Raw genomic sequence first — 21,654 nt, forward strand, 5'->3', positions numbered from 1 at the left:
CCTGCTTGTACTGGTGTCCTAGCGCAAGTGTGAAAGTCACTCAGTCGTGTCTGACTCTTTGCAACCCCAGGGACTATACTCCATGGAATTCTCCAGGCCAGAACACTGGAGTGGGTTGCCGTTCCCTCCTCCAGGGGATCTTCCCCACCCAGGGACGGAACCCAGGTCTCCCGCATTGCAGGCGGATTCTTTACCAGCTGAGCCACCAGGGATTGGTGTCCTTATCTCCACTCAATTCTAGTCACTGCTAGCTGTGGGCTCTCAAAACACAGATCATACCATATTCTCTTCTCAATTTCTCACAATGATATACTGCCAAAAGAAAAAAGTTCAAAACTACCACCTAGGACACTTATGGCCTTCCAGACCCCATTCAAAACTTACTTTTCAAGTTTGTTCACTTACTATACTCCCACAAATCCTGTTAATCCTACTTGTGACTCTGAGGAGTAGGAGCAGGGAGTGGGGTAGGTGGGAAGGATTACCCAAGAATTTACATTATGCAGCATTATTCATTATGGTTTATTTCTAAGCAATAAATATGCATTGCATTCCCAAGACTGGGCTTCCTAGGTGGCTCAGTGGTAAAGAATCCGCCTGCCAGTGCAGGAGACGCAGTTCAGTCAGGTTCAGTTCTTGGGTCTGGAAGATTCCCGGGAGGAGCAAATGGGCAACTCACTCCAGTACTCTTGCTTGGAAAATCCCATAGACAGAGGAGCTTGGTGGACCTCAGTCCATGGGTTGTAAAGAGTCGTACACAACTGAACACACACACACATATCCACCATTCACAAGACTAAAAAAAAATGTTTCTTTTAATTTCCCCCAGAACATGACAACAATATGGACTTTTTCCAATCCCTGAATATACAATGATGATCTTCCATGCCTTTCCCCTAAACTAGACAGTATCTCTAAAACATAAACTCCTCCCCCCACTACACACACATAAACTATCCAAAAAAAGCAAAAAAAAACAAAGTACTTTACTTCCTTGTTTTGATTAATTTTATACAGCAAAATAAAGGCAGGCAGTCATGTATAATAATTAAAACCGCTGTAACTTTATACAGGCAAAGAAAGACTTAGAAATAATAAAAGTGTGCGGAGTGGGTGTTAGAAACCCCAGGCGCTAGCCTTGGCTCCTCTCCTCATCAGACACATTCAGCAGGTCACTCACGCTCTTCAGACATCAGACTGTTCTGCGACAGGAGGAAACTGAGTAAGATGATTCTTTAGGATCCTTCCTTTCACAAAACTCTGTGATTCTAAACTGACTTAATATCACATGGGTTCTCAAATCTTGACAAAGTATTCCATCCATTTGTTTTTTTTAAACTTTCACTTTAAAATCTACATTGAAATGAGTTGCTTTTTGTCACAGCGCCTGATTGCTGTTTTCCTATTAGTCAGTTATCTTTAAGAAAAAAAAGCTTCCAACTCCTGTATATTTCAACTGACTATAACTTAAATACCATAAACTTTCATGAAAAGCTTTTAGTTACTGAATCCAACATGATTTAACTGTACAGTCAATATGTTCTTGATATTTTACCGTCGACGTGTTTCCACAACTCTGACGGAACCTTGATGCACAGCTCCCCGTTCCCTGCATCAGGGTCCACGGCACTAACTGCAGCCGCATAAGCATTGGAGAAATAGTTGAGGTTTCTCCTGGGGAGGGGAAATAGAGAAAGCCAGTCTCAACAGTAAGACACATATTTCACCAAATGTTTCCTTAAATACTTGGCACCACTTGTTTGTAAGGATTATGTCATCTTACATAAATCGCAGGAATGCCTTTTAGTCAAGTTAACTGTAGATTTACTGCCCAGGACAAAAACTTGGGCAAGAAGGCCAAACCAGTCAATCCTAAAGGAAATCAACCCTGAATATCCACTGAAAGGACTGATGCTAAAGCTCCAACACTTTGGCCTCCTGATGCAAAGAGGTGACTCACTGGAAAAGACTCTGGTGCTGAGAAAGATTGAGGGCAGGAGAAGAGGATGACAGAAGATGAGACGGTTGGATGGCATCACCGACTCGATGGTCATAAGTTTGGGTGGACTCCGGGAGTTGGTGATGGACAGGGAGGCCTGGATGCTGCAGTGCATGCAGTCACAAAGAGTTGGACATGACTGACTGAACAACAACAAATGCAGTGGCATATATAGTCTATTCACTGATGCTATGTGTTTATTATGATTATCACATCCTTCATTAATTTTAGAATACCAAAGCCACTACAATTTCCTGACACAAATGTAAAGAATACAGGTAGAATTGAAAAAATAATTAATTCTTTAGCTATCTGGCAAAAATTTGAATGGATTCAACAAGCTTTATAATCTGACAGAAATTCAAGATGTTTAAAACAAGTCAGGATGTGAATTAATTCCTCACTCCATAGTACACAACAGTGCGAGCTCAGTGAAGAAGGGAGCATCTGTGTGGTTCACTGGCACGTCCCCTGAACGCAGGGGACTTTTAATGGGCAGGCTTAGTAGCTCAGCCGTGTCCCATTCTTTGCAACCCCACAGCCCGTCAGGCTCCTCTGTCCATGGGATTCTCCAGATTAGAACAACTAGAGTGGGTGGCCATGCCCTCCTTCAGGGGATCTTCCCAACCCAGGGATCAAACCCACATCTCCTGCATTGCAGGTGGATTCTTTCCCACTGAGCCACCTGTTCAATGGGTACTTGGCCTTATTTCCCGCTGGACAAAAGTCATGAACAGAAGACTCATGCAAATATGAAAAGACTGTTCTCATCTGATTTTCTAATTTTTTCTCATAAAGTAACTCATATACATATACATTCATACACACACAAACCACATTTCCTCACTGCAATCAGTGAGAGTAACACAGAGGAAATGGAACAAAGAAAAAGGGCAAGGAATGGCAAGAGCAAGAAAGATCAGACGCGGATCTGTGAGACAGGCCGCTGCGACCTGTGCGCCAGGCGTCACGCCCTTGGACGGGTCCGCAGAGCACCATCGGCGGCACTGCACTAACTGAATGAACCCTTGCTAGCTAACAGACAGCTTTCACACGCTCTGCAGAAGGACGGTAGGGAGACAAAGCAGGAAGAGCCGCTAGAGAAAGCAGCACACTGACACCGTCCACACGGCAGGGGCCACCCGCCCCGCCCGCAGCTCTCTACCAGCCAGGAAGGCGGTGACCCCAACCACGGCTTTCAGCCACGAAACACAAGCTTCTGAGGGTAGTTATGCCGGTTCTCGGCACTTTTAACACTGCTTTCTGTTAGATAAACATTTGAAATAAGGGGTGTAAAAACTCCACGACTACAATAAAAAAGAAATATATGTTTTTGCACGTACCATCTTTTCTCTTTTAATTATCATACAGTAAAAGTAACTCTCTCCCTTTGGTATGTAATTCTGTAAATGTTAACGTGTATAACACACCCCTGCCACGACTGGGATACAGAACAGCTCCACCATCCCCCAGAGCCCCCGGGCCAAATGCATGGAACCGGAAGCATGTATTCCCGAGGCTGGCGTCTGTGGCGTCTGTGGGGTCCCTAACCCTAACCCTACCCCTAACCCTAACCCCTAACCCTACCCCTAACCCCTAACCCTAACCCCAACCCTAACCCCTAACCCCAACCCCAACCCCTAACCCTAACCCTAATCCTAACCCCCAGAGCCCCCGGGCCAAATGCATGGAACCGGAAGCATGTATTCCCGAGGCTGGCGTCTGTGGCGTCTGTGGGGTCCCTAACCCTAACCCTAACCCTACCCCCTAACCCTAAACCCTAACCCTAACCCTACCCAACCCCAACCCCTAACCCCTACCTACCCCTAACCCTAAAACCCCTAACCCTAAACCCTAACCTAACCCCCCTAACTAACCCTACCCCTAACCCTAACCCTACCCTAACCCCTAACCCTAACCCTAACCCTAAAACCCTAACCCTAACCTACACCTACCCCCTAACCCTAACCCTAACCCTACCCTACCCTACCCCTGACCCTGACCTACCCCTACCCTAACCCTAACCCTAAACCTCCCTAACCTACCCTACCTACCGCATCTACCCTAACCCTACCCTACCCTACCCTAAACCGTAATCTAACCCTAACCCTACCCTAACCCCCTAACCTAACCTAACCCTAACCCTAAACCTAAACCTACTACCCTACCCTACCCTAACCCCTAACCCCCTACCCCTAACCCTACCCCTAACCCTGACCCTGACCCTACCCCTACCCCTACCCCTACCCCTAACCCTACCCCTAACCCTACCCCTAACCCTAACCGTAATCTAACCCTAACCCTACCCCTACCCCTAACCCTAACCCTAACCCTACCCCTAACCCTAACCCTAACCCTAACCGTAATCTAACCCTACCCCTAACCCTAACCGTAATCTAACCCTAACCCTAACCCTACCCCTACCCCTAACCCCTAACCCCTAACCCGTCCAAGGCGCACACGCGCCAGCAGTCTGCGCCTCACTACAATGAACAGCGCTCCACTGCGGAGACGGCACCACAGGTTGCCCACTGTTTACTTGCTCGCCCACTGAAAGACAGCTGGGTTCTCTCCAGCTCTTGGCCATTAGGAATAAAGCTGATACAAACAACCGTGCATCAGGTTTTATGCGAATTTCATTTTCGTTTCTGTAGCACAAACAGGCAGGACTGGGACTGCTGAGTCATACGGCATCTGTAAGCTCAGCTTTGCAAGAAGCTGCTAGGCTGCTCCCCAGAAGAGCTGCGCCACGCTGCGTCCCCATCAGCGATGTAGCAAAGGGCCAGGGGCTCTGCGCCTAACCAGCCCTTAGTCAGCATGCTCCACGAGTAAAGACCGCTTTGGGCATCTACAGGTTGCAACTTCTCTTCAATAAAATATCAAAAACACGAAACCTGAAAGCCAGTTATTTGTGAAATTTAAAAATAATCATTGTTACAAAAAAGCTAAATTTAAACATTATATATTAAACCACTCTGTTTTTCTTTCTTTTTTTTTTTATGGAAAATTATTCTCACTTAATCTCCTCATTTCCTGAGATGAGGTAAAGTGGTCCAAATAAAATGGTGAGTCATTATAAATGGAATCTATTGGAAAGTCAGTTTTGAGGAACAATCTTCTCATGGCTTGGATTTTAGTGTTTCCTTTCATAATACAAATCAAACATGTTTCCTTTCATAATAACCGAATAAAAGCCAAAAATTACAAGGCAAGATTATTGTAAGTGTTTTCAATTTTTAATGACTGTAAAATATTAGCACACCCCTGGCCTATAACCACCACAGTCCCCAGGCTTCCTTATGGAAACAAAGCTTAAAGAGGAGTAATGCTATAGAGGATATTGAAAAACAAGTACATTAAGGTGAAATCAAAAGAATTTTCTCCAAGAACCAATTATAAATATCTACATTTAATTAAAATAATCTGTTCTTTGTCAAGAACATGTACTTTTTAAAACTGAATGTGCAGATTCTGCAAAACTTAAGATTCAACTGTTTGTAAACTTTATCTCCATTTAAAAAAAACTTCATGAAAGCAAAATACATTACATCAGCAAAGTGTATGTGCTCTAAGATACAACTCCATGAATTTTCACAAAACCCACGGCACAGCAACACAGGGCAAGGGCCGAGCCCTTCACCAGCGCCCAGAGCCCTCCTGTCCTCACTGGCCGGGCCCCGCTTCTCACTGCCGGGGGAACCCAGTGTTCTGACAGCACTGGGGCAGGTCAACAGCCTAACACACCTTCCTCTGGGTGTGACTTGTTCTATTCGACACTGAATTTGTGAAATCCATCCACATCTCTGCACCTAACTGTTGGTCATTCAGTCTCATTATTTTTAGAGTGCCAACAGTGAGAGAATCTACCATTCTACTGCTGACAGGTTTTCAGGTTATTCACAGTTCTGACTATTACAGATGCTGCTGAGAACATCGCTGTACCTTCTTCCTGGTGAACATGCTGGGTTTACATGTACGAGTGAGACTCTTCAGTCACAGAGTACAAATACATTTGGTCTCAATTTACATTTCTATTAACTGTGTCTGGTAATTAATTACTCTATGTTTTTATCAACATTCAATTTTTTCTTCTGTCCTTAGTTTTGACAGTTCACACACAAAATAAAATAAATAAAAGGCTGACAGAAAAATTCATTTTCCAGAAACAGAACCAATATCAAAATTAATAAAAATGAGGGACATTCCTGGTGGTCCAGTGGTTAAGACTTCACGCTACCCATGCAGGGGGCACAGGTTTGATCGCTGGTCAGGACACTAAGATCCTGAACACTTCATGGCACAACCAAAAAATAAAATAAAGATGCCTTTTTAAAAATAATCAGAAAAACATTTGATATGATGCCATGAAATAAGGTTGTTCAGAGAAAACTCTACCTTAACAAGCTTTTCTATGAAAAAGCCTAGGGGTTTTCACTAATAACAAGTTCAAACCTGAATGCATTTAAAGTGGCTATACAAAAAATGTCTTAATGACCCAGATAATCATGATGGTGTTGTCACTAACCTAAAACCAGACATCCTGGAGTGGAAGTCAAATGGGCCTTAGGAAGCATCACTATGAAAAAAGATAGTGGAGGTGATAGGATTCCAGCTGTTATTTCAAATCCTAAAAGATGATGTTTGTTAAAGTGCTGCACTTGATACGTTTGCAAATTTGGAAAACTCGGCAGTAGCCACAGAACTAGAAAAGACCAGTTTTCATTCCAATCCCCAAAAAAGGCAATGTCAAAGATGTTCAAACTACTGTATAGTTGCACTCATTTCACTTGCCAGCAAGATTATGCTCAAAATCCTCCAGGTTAGGCTTCAGCAGTACGTGAACCAAGAACTTCCAGATGTATAAGCCGGGTTTCAAACAGGCAGAAGAACCAAAGATCAAATTGCTTACATCGGATGGATCATAGAAAAAGCAAGACAATTCCAGAAAACATTGACTTCTGCTTCACTGATTACTTGAAAGCGTTTGATTGTGTGGATCACCAACAAATTATGGAAAATTCTTAAAGAGATGAGAACATCAGACTATCACATCTATCTCCTGAGAAACCTGTATGCAGGTCAAGAAGCAAAAATTAGAACCAGACATGGAATAGCACACTGGTTCAAAACTGGGAAAGGAGTATGACAAGGCTGTATATTGTCACTCTGTATTTAACTTATATGCAGAGTACATCATGAGAAATGTTGGGCTGGATGAAGCACAAACTAGAATCAAGATTGCCGGGAAAAATATGAACAACCTCAGATTTGCAGATGACACCTCTCTAATGGCAGAAAGCGAAGAGCCTCTTGATGATGGTGAAAAAGAAGAATGAAAAAGCTGGCTTGAAACTCAACATTCAGAAAACTAAGATCATGGCATCTGGTCCCATCACTTCATGGCAAGTAGAAGGGGAAAAAGTGGAAGCAGTAACAAATTTTACTTTCTTTGGCTCTAAAATCACTGAAGCCATGAAACTAAAAGACGCTTGCTCCTTGGAAGGAAAGCTATGGCAAACCTTGACAGCATATTAAAAAGCAGAGACATCACTTAGCTGACAAAGGTCTGTAAAGTCGAAGCTATGGCTTTTCCAGTAGTCACGTACAGACGTGAGAGTGGTCCATACAGAAGGATGAATGCCGAAGGACTGATGTTTTCGAACTGGGGTGCTGAAGAAGACTCTTGATTCCCTTGGACTGCAAGGAGAGCAAATATATCACTCCTAAAGGAAATCAACCCTGAATATTCATTGCAAGGACTCTTGCTGAAGCTAAAGTTCCAATACTTTGGCCACCTGACGCGAAGAAGTGACTCACTGGAAAAGATACTGATGCTGGGGAAGACTAAAGGCAAAACGAGAAGGTGGTGGCAGAGAATAAGATGGTTAGATAGCATCACCAATTCAATGGACATGAATTTGAGCAAAATCCGGGAAATAGCAGAGCATGGAGGAGCCTGGAGTCCCCGAGGTCGAAAAGAGTTGGACACAACTTAGCAACGGAACAACACCACTTTGAGAAGGCTAATGAGTTTCAGGTCACTAGAAACACTGAGTACAGATAAGAACACAATGGCTCTCCTGCTGCACGTGTGATTATAGGAAGTCCAAATGAGAAGTTCCCTGTTTAGTTACAGGGTTACCACATGTAAGAAAACACAACATCAAACCAGAGTATTCAAAGAACAGCAGAGGGAACCGTTAGCAAATCTGGAAACAGTTTTCCATGAGGAATGACTGAGTACTGAGATGCAACAGACTGGAAAAGAGAAAACTCACAGGAAAACAATTTTTAATTAGGGTAAGTTTCTGAACATTATAGCAAAACAGACTAACTTAATGTAATAAACAACTTTCTAACATTCAGAAATCATGAAAAGGGTGCTTTAAAAAACAGTGAGCTCAACAGAAGGCGGAATATAGGGAAAAATTCCTCTTGACGTTTTGACTAAACAAACCCCAAAGTTCTCTCCATTATGACAACTTAATGCCAAGCAATACTCCTAAAACAACTGCCCGTGAGGCATTGTGGATGCATTAAAATATAAAACTATCCATATTACCTAACCATAAATAAAGGGATCAACCACTTCTACCACATGATATCAGTAAAACAGTAACATTTAAAATCTCTCTACACAGATGTCTATATTAAAATACAGGACTGAAAAAATATACACAGGACTTAGAAAATCTAAAAAAAGGAATTAAAAAATCAATTCTAATCACTTTAAAAACTGCTTCCGTCACTCAATAGTTACTTCATTTCTGTCTTAAGTTAGCTTTATTTCTACTGCCACTCCTCAGTGGAAATGAAGACAGGAGGCAGGAACTAAATTGATTGCTGAAACTTAGGAAAGTGGAGAATTTTCAAGTAAAATAAAAAAACTTTTCTCAAGGTAGCAAACCCTACCTACGGAAGGGAAAGAAACAGGGAGGAGATGCGTCAGCCACTGTAGGCTACTCATGCACAGAAACAATCTCTGGTAATAATCTGCATCTTCCTTTTCCAAGAAGAAAGGAATGCAGCTAACAAAAACAAAGAAAACGCCACCAAAGAGACACAGCGTCTATGGAAGCAAACTGCATCTACAATGTAAGATTCAAATATCAAATATACTTGGAGAAACTTCCAGTGCTTATTTTCCTGGCAGACAATAAGCCAGAGAGAGACAGAGAGGGAGAAGTCTTACATATGTTACATCACCAACAGGGTTTCTAATTGCTAGGGCAGGTAACTTAACAAGTCAGCTAACGTTCACTTGGGTAAAATAGGAAGAAATGCCTTTGAATCTCTTGTCTAAATGTTTCCCTCCCTTATATTCCCCCTGCAGTTCAAAGGTGCTAAATCTCAACCGAGGTAGGCATGCTCTTGCCATCAAAAATATGAGGGTCTGGCACCTTAACTGTAAAACAAATAAGAAGAAAATGTGATGAAGTAGCATATTACTTCTTTGAACGTTAGGACATTCCAGTATGTACCCAAGATCAAATTTAACCGAATTTTAAGTTTAATTTTCAATTTCAAATCTACTATTTAATTTCGGCTTCAGCTTTAGTAGAAATTTTATTGCTTCATTCAACAATGAGAGTTACTCTGGAAACAAGAAAGGTGGTATAAGTATCTAGGGACATGCTGAAGATCTTAACTACCTGTCCTTCCCAAAGTCTTCTTTAAAAATAAATAACATCATCACAAGAGATCATTTTCACACCTTAACTACCTGTGAACAAAGTCTTCTTTAAAAATAAATATCATCATCACAGAGGTCATTTTCACATCTTAACTGCTAAACAGTATTTCTTCTGAACCATTGGTACGCTTCTGTCTTGTGTTTTAGGAATCTTTCAAACAATAGCATTTCCCTCTTTCATATGGTAACCAGAAATCTCAAAACCAAACCTACAGTTTTCCTCTAGTAACTTAGTGTGATCACACCATCCTATACTTTTTTCACTCTTGATGCTAATTTCATTAGCTACTTTAAAAAACTATTGTCCAATAAAATTCTAAAACCAATCTCAAACCCTCTTTTGAACAAATCAGATAATAAACAAACACCAACAAAAACAACTGGCATCTCTCTTAAAAAGTAAACAGGATTCTAGAGCCAGGCAGAAAAGCAGGGGTTGTCCTGAGTACTTAAGTGACCATGGCTAAAACGTGGTGGTACTACTGAAAAGACAAGTTTAAATATATTCCATCCTTTCCACTTTCCCAACTTAACCTTCGAAAACACTCTCCTTTATGACTCCCTTTTCTTTCTTTGTAATACTAAAAGTGATGAGACATATTCCCTATCACTGGAGAAAAGTTTTAGGGGATATCATCACCTCAAAATTAACCAAGTAAAGCTTGCTTCCTCAACAGATTTGGAGTCCAGTGTTCCTATCACTGCACTGTCAGATTTTCTTCTTTGAAACCTGAGCACCTGGAACAACTGGTAAAGCGGCTGTGCAAACACTGTGTTTTGTGACCAGCAGATGGAGACGCTTCTTACCCCTGTCATCAGAGAGGCCTAAACTCTACTCAGTACTCTGTAACAGCCTACACGGGGAGAGAAGCTCGAAGAGTGGATACATGTATAACAGATTCACCCTGCTGTACACCTAAAACACAACCCTGCACGCCAACTCTAGGAGCCCGCTCTTCCTGTGGAGATGATGCAGAGAGCATCTCACGGGAGGGGGCCTGCTTCAGTGACCTCCGATGCTCTCCCAGTCCTAACGTTCTTTAAGAACCCTGGTTAGATGGGAGGACAGGAGACCTGGGACCTTGGTCTGCATCCGGTCTGCATCCCTGGGGCAATTCATTCATTCCTTCACTCATACAAATCCCTGTTGAATGCCAGGTGATGTGCCAGCCTCTGAGGAAACAGCAATGCACAAGGCAGGTCTGAAATCTGATCCTTATTCTCGTGGAGCTCACTGGAAAGCAGGGAATTCAGACAATTTAACTGGTAACTGGCACAGACTGTCACTGACGTCATGATGGGGAAAGCACAGGATGACGCTCAGGCTCCTAGCTGGTCAATTAGAAGGATATAATGAGGCCTTTCTACTTCACAAGGGGTGATGAGTATCACACGGGACAATGGGTTTGGGGAAGCTGTGCAACACTGTACGAGGTGTAAAGAAACTTAACACACGGATGCTCAACACCTCTAGACTAGTTAGAATAGCACCGTGACTAAAAAGAGTTTATAACTTACTAAAAAACAAGAAAAGAGTTTATAGTTTAGGGCACTCTACCCTCAAATACTGAGAATCAAAGAGACGATATAATGCAATGTATCAATGCATGCTATCAAAACTTTGAAAAAACAACTGCCTTCAAATGTACTTGACAGTATTTAAATCAGCACAAATGTTACTGGGGCACAATCAAGTAAAATGTTTAAAAGAGCCATAAGAATAATAAGCAATCCTATTTTCCTAAGGAAATAATTCAAAGTAAAAGAAAAAAAAAATCTAGAATATAATCAGACAATCCACGGTATGCTGAGTAAATGGAATATTGCCTGACCATAAAAATAATAACAAAGTGAAAACAAAGTATTTAAATGAAAAATGTAGAACATAAAGTTGATCATTAAAAATATGTGTTTACTGATAGAATCAGAAGTAGCCTAGACAGATGCAGTATTTAAAGTGAAGGAATAAGGTATTTCAGACTATTTTTATATTTTATAAAGCTGTCAAGTATTTCATAGAATAGAGTAGTTTCTGCTCTACAGATTACAGTATCCCCTAATTCACTGAAGATCATATTAACATCTTAAAAACAAAAGTAGAAAACTGGCTAAGAAAATTTATTTAAAGTTCTCTGATAAAGGAAACTTAATAACTTACTAAGTTTGACCACAGCCAGTAAAATTTCTTGAATCAAATGGGCAAAGTGGCAGAAGCAACAGAAGTTATACAATTACAGAAAATAAATTGGGAACCAGAGTCTAATAATAATCTAAGAAAAATATGATGACAATATTAATCCAATCAATGAAAAAAAATTAAGAAATATCAACTTTTACAAGTGTGTAACTTACTGTTTCGATTCACTGTGACAAACTTCCAAGGTTGGATCATTATAAATAAAGGCAGCTTCTAAATCATTGATCCTCACTCGGTATATTCTACACTGTTTGCTGTTCAACTTGATTCTATTTAAGTTTGCGACTGTGGGAAATATAGTCAGTTCCACAAATCCCTGTAAAGATAAGGAATAATAATTTCATTATGATTAATACTGGTATACTTTACAACATATTTCTTTGATTTCTACTGCTTGTACACATACTACACTCCAGAGACAGAATCTCAAATAGCTACACACATACAAGTGCTCCCCAGGTAACTTCACCTCAAGTATGGTTGTCCGAGTGACTAAAAGGGTATGAATTCTGTACACTTTATCATTCTGGTGTTTCACATTCACTATCAGTGAAAATTAAACCAGATGCTAGAAAAAAAAGTAAAATGACTCAAATATAAAAATTTCATATATAAAATTCTCAAATATAAGAATTTATAGACAGACTGGAGCCCAAATAGCCAGGAAGGAGAAAAAAATCCAAGAGCAAAAAGAGAATCAAAACCAGTTCAGGGAATAAAAGAAAACTGCACCTGGGGACCTCCCTGGTGGTGCGGAGGTTGAGAATCCACCTCCCACTGCAGGGGACTCAGGCTCAGGCCCTGGCCGGGGAACTAAGATCCCACACGCCACAGGACAACAAGGTCCGAGAGTGCCAACGAATGACCCCACACACAGCAAGGAGCCCCAGCACCACAAAGACAGATCCCGTGTGCCCTAAGACCAGACGCGCCAAAAATAAATATGTTTCTAAAAAAAGAAAGAAAACTGTCCCTCAAAACAGGGTAAACACTATACCACCAAAGCTAACCAGTATGCACCTCTGCTCATGGGAGGTAAATCAGGACACGTGAAGTAGCAAGAGTTACAAGAAACACTCAGGCAAGGAGGGAAAAATCTACTGCAGCCTCCAAGAACAGCAAACACATCTAAGTGCTGGATGATTTTCTACCAAGCAGTCCCAAAGGCCATACCTCAGCCTGGTGGTGAGCAAGCTATCTGAAGCATGGACCAAAGACACAAGAGACAGTTACATCCACTGTCCACTACCCTCTTGCTCTGAATCAAATGGGAAAGACAGGTCAGTGAAACATGGAACGTATGTCCAGCGAGTTTAATATTCTGGGCTGAAAACACAAAATATGGGAGGGCATGAAACAGTAACATTTCAAGGGTTGAAACAGGAATATCTAAAATAAAACTCAGACAATAACCATAGAGAACAACATTACAACAATTTTAAGGGCTATTATTAAGCACTACTATATGTTACACATTACACTAGATACTTTTGTATATTTTAATCCCATTAACAACTTCAAGAGATAAGTATTACTTTATACAGATTAAGAATTAAGAAAATCAAATCATTACTAAGTGGAGAACTTAGAGTCAAACCCACACCTACATGATCACAACTGATCCCCACTATGCCACAATGTCTCGCAGTGCAATGCTTTTCAACAATATGCAAGAATTTTTTTTTAAGATAACATTCAGCCCAACCTCTCAAAAGCCCATCTAGAGCCCCCTTCCCCCCAACTGACAAATAACTGAGTCATACATCTTTAAATTAGACCATCTGAACAGATCTATTTGCCTGGAAGCAGGTAAGAACAAAAAAAGCAGAAGCGAAAACACTGATGAAGTCTGAGTTGAAAGGTGTTAAACTGTGAGCAGTTGTAGAAAGACCTAAATTCCCTTAACTAGCACATCAGCAATCCAATGACCCATCGACATGGATGATCCTGGATCAGCCGAAAGACTGTAAGCAAAACTAAGATAACATCAAAAGTAAACCAGAAAAGTTTATGGAAACTGCTGTCAAGAAGTAGTTACATGAGCAGAAGAATAAGCTTTGGCTTTCTAAACTAAGGGCAACAGTAATAAAACAGTGAATGCAGTATACCGCATCACGACAGGGAAAGCCCAGCCTCCTTGAACCATCAGGTCTCTGACACCACCGAGAGCCCTAACCTACACCTGCCTGCCAGGCGCAGACCCGACTTGCCTCCAACCACAGGTCCAGCACGTCAGCCACAGCTGGAGCAGGACGCAGCCCCCAGGGCTCCTAACTGCTCCCTCTTCCTGCTCCCGCTCCCGCCCCAGCACCTGAGCCTGACCGTGCTCCTAGAGTCCCTCTGCTAGTCAACCTTTTTTAAAGCTCCTTTACTTCCCAGCCTCAGATGAAACATCTCTTGATTCCTCTTTGAAAAGAAGCTCTACATTCTTTTATTCAGTATAAATTAGAGGAGGGGAAAACAGGAAACCACCCTCTTTCCGCTCTTTCTAGACCTTTTTCAGGCCTTTGCAGGGCACAGGCTATGAGAGCAAGGGCAGAACAGTGTCCTCGTGTTCTTGAGGTCCCAGCTCCACTTCTCAGTAGGTGTATGAGCTTGCGCTAAGTTACTCTAGTTCTCTATACCTCGGGTTGTGGTGGTGGTGTTGGTGATGTACTTAGTCATGTCCGACTCTGCAACCCCATGGACTATACAGCCTGCTAGGCTCGTCTGTCCATGGAATTTTCCAGGCAAGAATACTGCAGTGGGTCGCCACGTCCTACTACACGGGACCTTCCTGACCCAGGGACTGAGCCTGTGTCTCAATCCTGCTCTTTTGTCTCCTGCATTGACAGGAGGATTCTGTACTATTGAGCTACCTGGGAAGTCCGTACCTCAGTTTCCTCATCTGCAAAGCAAGAACAGCAACACTCCCTACCTTTTGGTATTATTGTAACTGAGCAATTTAAAACATGGAAAGCACTTAAAATCATAGCTGGCATCCAGTAGAAGTTTTTGTTATTATTCTTAGATTCCACTTATTTTCCTATGCGTTCATGCCACACAGAACACCATCCTCTGTTCCTTTCATTAATATCTCCCAAATTCCCCAATATGCGTTGAAAGTTCCTACTTTCCCTTTCTAACCCATCACGCTGGGACATGAACATGGACCCAGCTGATCCAGGCGGTAAGTTCCTGCATTTCAGTTCCTACCATCTTCACAGCTGTTCCAGGACAGCAATCACGATTGCACTCCGAGAGACACTCCATCAGTGCTCAGCGCTGCCCCGACGCGGACGTTTTACACCTAAATGTCCGCAAGCCTGTGCTTCCCTACCAGACCTCCCACTCAACCACACAGCACTCCCCCGTTCCTGGCCTGCTCCAGTTTCTCTCTACAGTCCTCCCCGCTATTCTCAGGGCTATCTTCCTTGTCCATCTAAGATCCTTACCTTGAACCACTCTTCTGTCAACTATCAGCTCTCTTGCCCTTCTGCTACACACGCCTATCTTCTCCTCCTGTTTTGAAAAGTTCCTTCCACTCCTCTACTAGAGACCATCCTCTGTAGTGCTCTCAGAAATCATGGTCTATTAATCACCTTCTCCTATAACTACAACCTCTCCTCTCACAGGACTTTCCCCCACACTTACAAACATGTTCAACTCTCTCTTCTTTTAAATCTTAACTTCTATGTCACCTCAAATAAATTATTTTTTGCCCTTTTCCTTGAGTTACTATATTTTGGTTCAGAACTGACACTAATCCCTGGAGTCCCAGAACATTACAACAGTCCACTGGGCAGACTGGAAGTCGGGGTGTGTGTGTGTGTGTGTATGTATCTTAGTTGTGTGTGTGTGTGTGTGTTTATGTATCTTAGTTCCCTGACCAGGGGTGTGTGTGTGTGTGTATCTTAGTTGTGTGTGTGAGTGTGTGTGTGTGTGTGTGTGCTTATGTATCTTAGTTGTGTGTTTATGTATCTTAGTTCCCTGACCGGGGGGTGTGTGTGTGTGTGTGTTTATGTATCTTAGTTGTGTGTGTGTGTGTGTGTGTGTGTGTGTGTGTGTGTGCGTGCGCGCGCTTATGTATCTTAGTTGTGTGTGTGTTTATGTATCTTAGGTCCCTGGGTGTGTGTGTGTGTGTGTGTGTGTGTGCTTATGTATCTTAGTTGTGTGTGTGTTTATGTATCTTAGTTCCCTGACCAGGGGTGTGTGTGTGTGTGTGTTTATGTATCTTAGTTGTGTGTGTGTTTATGTATCTTAGTTCCCTGACCAGGGGTGTGTGTGTGTGTGTGTGTGTGTGTGTTTATGTATCTTAGTTGTGTGTGTGTTTATGTATCTTAGTTCCCTGACCAGGGGTGTGTGTGTGTGTGTGTGTGTGTGTTTATGTATCTTAGTTGTGTGTGTGTTTATGTATCTTAGTTCCCTGTGTGTGTGTGTGTGTGTGTGTGTGTGTTTATGTATCTTAGTTCCCTGACCAGGGATTGAACCTGGGCCCTTGGCAGCGACAATGCAGTCCTAACCATTGAACTGCTAGGGAATTCCCCAGACTGGTGACCTCTGGAGGTCAAGTAATAAAGGGGTTTAAGGGGTTTCCACATCTATCTCAGGGTAGGCCTGGTGTTTATTACCCAGTCCAAACATACAGGATACGTTTTAGTAATTGGCAAACCCTCACAGTCATTCTCTGATCTCTCTGAGTGAGGTCTATGGAGGAAGGACTGAGAGGTCACCAACGGGCCACCTTTCCCCCTTCTCCAAGCGTAAATCAACACAACCCGACACCTCTGGGGAATGGCAGAGATCAGCGCCCCCAGAGACGCGGACGACGCCTACTCCACCTTCGTTTAACTCAGCTATTTGGCCAGTGCAAAAGCCAAGTAGGTCTTGCAGAATGATCGTGAACTATCACAAACTTGCCAACCACAACCACAGAAGTGATACTCTGACTGCAGCAAATCAGCACAGCTCCTGGTAGCAAATACTGCCATGAATTATCAAGCAATTTTCCCCCCTCAATTCCCATCAGGAAAAAAAAAACAGAAGCAGGTTGTCTTCTAGACATAAGAACCCCATCACTATCATCTAGTAACTAATAACTCTATCAATTCTCTGTTCAGTCAAAACAAAGTTCAAAAGTCTCCTGACTGCAGGACAGCCCAAACTGAATTACACTCGTATGTTACACTGACAACACTACACCATCTGGACCTGGTGAGGAAGGAAAAGCAAGTTCTCGATAATGCCTTACTAGAAAACACACGGATGGCAGAGGCTGAGTTAAATCTCATGGACATTCAGGGGACTGTCACATCAGTAGAGTTTCTAAGGTACCAGTGGTCTGAGGCATACAAAAATAAACCTAAAGCGAAAGTTATTGCACTTGGCACTTCCCACCAAGAGGGGAAGAAAAAGAAGGCAGAAAATTGGTAGGCTTCTTTGCATTCAGAAAGTAATCTATCCATTCAGGCATATCGCTTACTAGGCAATCATTAAGACTGTCCTTTTCAGGAAGAGGTCCAGAACAAGAAAGGGCTCTGCAGCGGGTCCGGGTTGTGGTCCAAGCGGGCCCCCCTCGGGCCATGTGACTCAGCAGAGCCGCCAGCACAGGGCCGTGCCCAGCAGACAGGGATGCTGCACTGACTCTGGCTTTCTCCAACAGGATGACACCACACTGCCATTCTGGGGTTTCAGAGGAAACCCGTGACCTCTTCTGCCAACAACTATTTTCTATGTGCAAAGCAACTACTGCTTTGCTACTAGACCCTGCAGGAGAGAGCAAACACACAACCATGGGACTTCCAACAGTTTCAGGGAGTTTCTGTTAACCTGGAATGGCCATCACAAACTGACTGCGTGCAGCTTCCACCTTTTAACGGAAGCGACACCCCCAGACCAGGCCCAGCAGGCTCCCAAGGCACAAAAAGCAAACAGGTGACCACTGACTCAGAGCCCAAAGAGACCTGCTCCCATCCAATCTCCACTCCCCCTTCAATCCACACCCAGGACCTCATGGGGAGTTCCCCAAGTTTAACAATAGTACAAAGCACAAGCCTGAATTATGAATAAGTCTGTAAAGCATGCTAGCACAGTTGAACATGGATGGCAGCTGCCATCAGAACTCACTGAAGTGTAGTCCTGAAACACAGTGGAAGAAAACCCCCCTGTGGGCTGGGCGCCGGCACACAGAACAGGTGGTACAGCGTCTACAGACATAGGAATGACCCAAGACACTTCTGCACTGATCCAGGGGCAGTTGCTAGGTTGGCCAGCTGGTTAGGAATGTGTAAAGAACACGACTAAAAGACTGAAAATAAGAGGGTGATGGGAAAAGTGTACACATGAATTTCTCAGAGTAGGTATAATATGAAAATATTATCATGTAAATGACTAACAGAAGCATCCTCAGAGACTGCAGAGGGGGCCCTCCAAAATCAACTCACAAGATCATCTATCCAGCAGATGTGCCCAGACTCTTTCCCCCACCCTGCTAATACACAAAGTGATCATGGTGGCAAGAATGGAGGCTACACACGAACCCAACACTGTGCTCTGCCTCAGCAAAGCCTGATCTGGCCATCATCAATGCTGAGTGCCCACCTCCCCCAGCGGAGGATCAAAGCTTCTAACAAGGGGTCCTCCCAGGAAGGATGAGTTAGTCACTCAGCAGTAAAATGACTACATTAGACAGCTGGTACCGTAGAGGGGAGATAGGAATTTACCCTTATAAAAACAGACACAGTCTAGATTTTCCTTCCCTATTAATACAACTTACTTACGAAAAGTCATCCGTGTCAATATACTATCCCACACACACTTCCATGTGTATAGAAAAGTGTGGCAGAATTTACACACAAATTTTACATGCAAAATTAATTTTGTCCTCTCATCCACAAGTGGCCAACATGATCAACTAATGAAGGCTCAGCTACAGCACCACCGAGACCTCCAAGAGGAGGCCACCCTAAACCAGTGAGCGACATTATAACATCAGGTCACCTCTCCATAGCCAAACAGACCTGGGAGCCAAGGGGCAAAAGCTGGAGTGACTATGTTCACTACTGCTTCAAAAAGCCACTGAAAGAATTTTGCTTCCTGTCTTGAAGCCCTCAGGTTTGGGGCGTTCAGAAGCCTAGTGGCCAAAGGAGGAACACATCCACCAGGGCACAGAGCCACGGCTTTATTAAATTGGAAGCTGAGACTAAATCACTTCGGGCTCCTCATGCCATTGAACCAACAGGCACAGTAAGGGGTCACTGTCCTGGCTGAGAGACTAGCAGCAACTGAGATTCTGTTACACAACAGAAGCAAGAATTCCGTTTGCAGTTCAGGGGGTTCAATGGAAGGCCTCTGAGGTCCTCTTGACAAATAGTCCTAATTAATGGAAAACTGCAACAACCCCAATGAAGTCAAAACCAGCAAGGATGCAAAATGAAGGTCTACGACAGACCAAAAGAAATGCTGTCAAAAAGAAAGAGAAAAATGGAATAGGTAGAAGAATAAGAAAGCTGTGTACATCAACTTTGACCTTGATATCAACCAAAGAAAGCAAAGGCTATAGTAACTAATTTTCACATTCTTTTACCCATATTTCTTCCACTACAGGCAATAGCTAATATTTCAGGTGGGAAAAATGCTGAAACTGCCATTTCTTCACACAAATGGATTACTTCAGGGATCAGCAAACTTTTTCTTAAAGGGCCAGAGACTAAATAGATATTACAGGCCTCACAGTTTCACAGCTATTCCACTTTGCCATTGTAGCTCCAAAGCAGCTTTAGACAGTTTATAAATAAATGGGTGTAGCTGTGTTCAAATAAAACTTTACTTACAAAAACAAGTAGTTAGCTAATGCCACACGTAACTAATGCTACAATAGCTGATGGGACTTCTTTAAGCTGGGAACACTGTCATCTAAACAGAAGTGTTGAGAGGATGATCTGGAGGCAAAAGGGATTAGACTGTTGTAGATATCTTCCTTTTGCCCTTCCTAATCTGCCCCCTACCCTACTCTGTATCCAAGAAGATGCATTAACTGGGCACTAGCCTTCCGGCTGCTGGTCAGGGTGGTCAAATGAGAGGCACAAAGAGGATACGGAAAATAGAAGAAACGGGAGCTCTGCAGATTCATAACCCTGGGTCTTAGGCTATCAACGGGGTTCCTAGAATGAATATATCCATATGGATATTTAGATAGAGATCATATATGCATATATATATGCATGTACATCAATCCATGTGGATACAACAATCTATACATCTAAATTGAGGGGAGGGCAATTACTAGGTTTCGAACACCTTTATATAGAACTTTACTACAAAGCAATGCCAGGGAAACAAGGTCAGGCAAAAATCAGAAAACAAAAGCAGCCTCTGAACAGTCAAGTTAGTAAGTTAGTGTGTGTATCAACCTTAATTTTTTCACAGAAAAAAATCTCACTGTGGATTTATTCTTGTTTCATACACAATTCTAAAATGTTTGGTAATGTAGACTTTCATATTCCACAACATATTCAAAGAAATAAATTTTAATCCGAAAACAGGAAAAAGGGAAAGGAAGAATTGAGGTGTTGGCCAGTATAGTAGTAAGGCCATGGCTCTTAAAGTCATACACGTTTGAATTCTAATTCGTATCTATTCTCAAAACCCACGACCTGGAGCGGAAAGTTTCTACGTACTGTGAAGCATGGTGTTGTTATTGCTTATAATCGCTAAGAATATACTTACCACAACAGATTTTCTCTGGAAGTTTATGTTGTTGATGCAGACGACCTGATGGGTTGTACATTAAAGAATAAAGAAAATACTTCAATTATTAAACAATGCATAATTCAATCCCAGTGTAAACAAGAACTGTGTTCTAAGCAGCTCAAAATCATACTTATTTTTCATGTTAAAACCCTAGAAATTAGGGTAACTTGTTCATTTAAAATTCAGCAACAGCCAAGAAAATAAATTTTTTTGGACAAAAATGCAATTTAAGAAAAAGGTACGTTAAACTGCAAGGGGCAGTAAATTTGTTGAAATTACCTTGTCATTCAAAACATTTTCGCCCTACAAAACTGTGGGCAGTTTCGTTTCCCACTAGGCTTTCCAGGCCCACTAAGTCAGTTTCAAGCGATCACTGAAACTAATTAATTTTAACTAATGAAAACCAAACCTAGAAGAAGTGTTAGTCGCTCAGCCGCGTCCATTCTGTGACCCCATGGACTGTAGCCCGCCACGCTCCTCTGTCCATGGGATGCTCCAGATAAGAAAACTGGAGTGGGTAGCCTTCCCCTCCTCCAGGGCATCTTCCCGACCCAGGGATCGAACCCAGGTCTCCCGCATTGCAGGCGTATTCTTAACCGTCTGAGCCACCCGGGAAGCCCCAGAAGGGAGATGCAGAAAAAAATACTTATAATTTATACGGCCTTGGGCTTTCAAAGCCCTTGTCTCCTTTCTTCCTGTTCATTCTGGCGGGGTCAGAGCCAGTCGGCGGCATGAAGGGGCCCCGCGGAGCTCGACTTCCCGGCCTCCGGGCGGCGGTGGGGCATCACCGGCCTTGGGCACCCGACGCTCCCCGTTCCTGCACGCTCCCAACAGTCACGCCCCAGCGGGGGCGCCCTCGGCTCCACGCCCGGCCCTGCCCGATCCGCCGCGGCCGCCCTTCACACTCGCTCGGGGGACGGCTCGTCCGTCGTCTCCGCCGAGCGCCTGTCACGGAGACGCTCCCCACAGCAGCGTCCAACGGCGTCCGCCAGCCGACATCTTTTTCGTCACCTCTGACCCCCTGACGTCAGCGGA

General features: G+C 43.0%; 1 protein-coding gene across 3 annotated transcripts in view; it reads right to left on the reverse strand.

The window, feature by feature from the left end:
• The window catches only part of TAF2 (TATA-box binding protein associated factor 2), a 79,482-nt gene extending 57,828 nt beyond the window's left edge, over positions 1-21,654 (reverse strand). Inside the window, exons 1-4 of one of the 3 annotated variants that reach the window (XM_043483079.1) lie at positions 21,270-21,654; positions 20,596-20,650; positions 12,045-12,205; positions 1,556-1,674 (exon numbers count right to left, since the gene is read on the reverse strand). In XM_043483079.1, the coding sequence (XP_043339014.1) occupies positions 1,556-1,674; positions 12,045-12,205; positions 20,596-20,650; positions 21,270-21,352 (418 nt within the window). In that variant the 5' untranslated portion in view covers positions 21,353-21,654. The remainder of the gene's footprint in view (positions 1-1,555; positions 1,675-12,044; positions 12,206-20,595; positions 20,651-21,269) is intronic. The other 2 variants (XM_043483080.1, XM_043483081.1) reach the window with 2 other exon arrangements.

This window comes from Cervus canadensis, chromosome 12, assembly GCF_019320065.1.
Source record: "Cervus canadensis isolate Bull #8, Minnesota chromosome 12, ASM1932006v1, whole genome shotgun sequence".
Taxonomy (NCBI): Eukaryota; Metazoa; Chordata; class Mammalia; order Artiodactyla; family Cervidae; genus Cervus; species Cervus canadensis.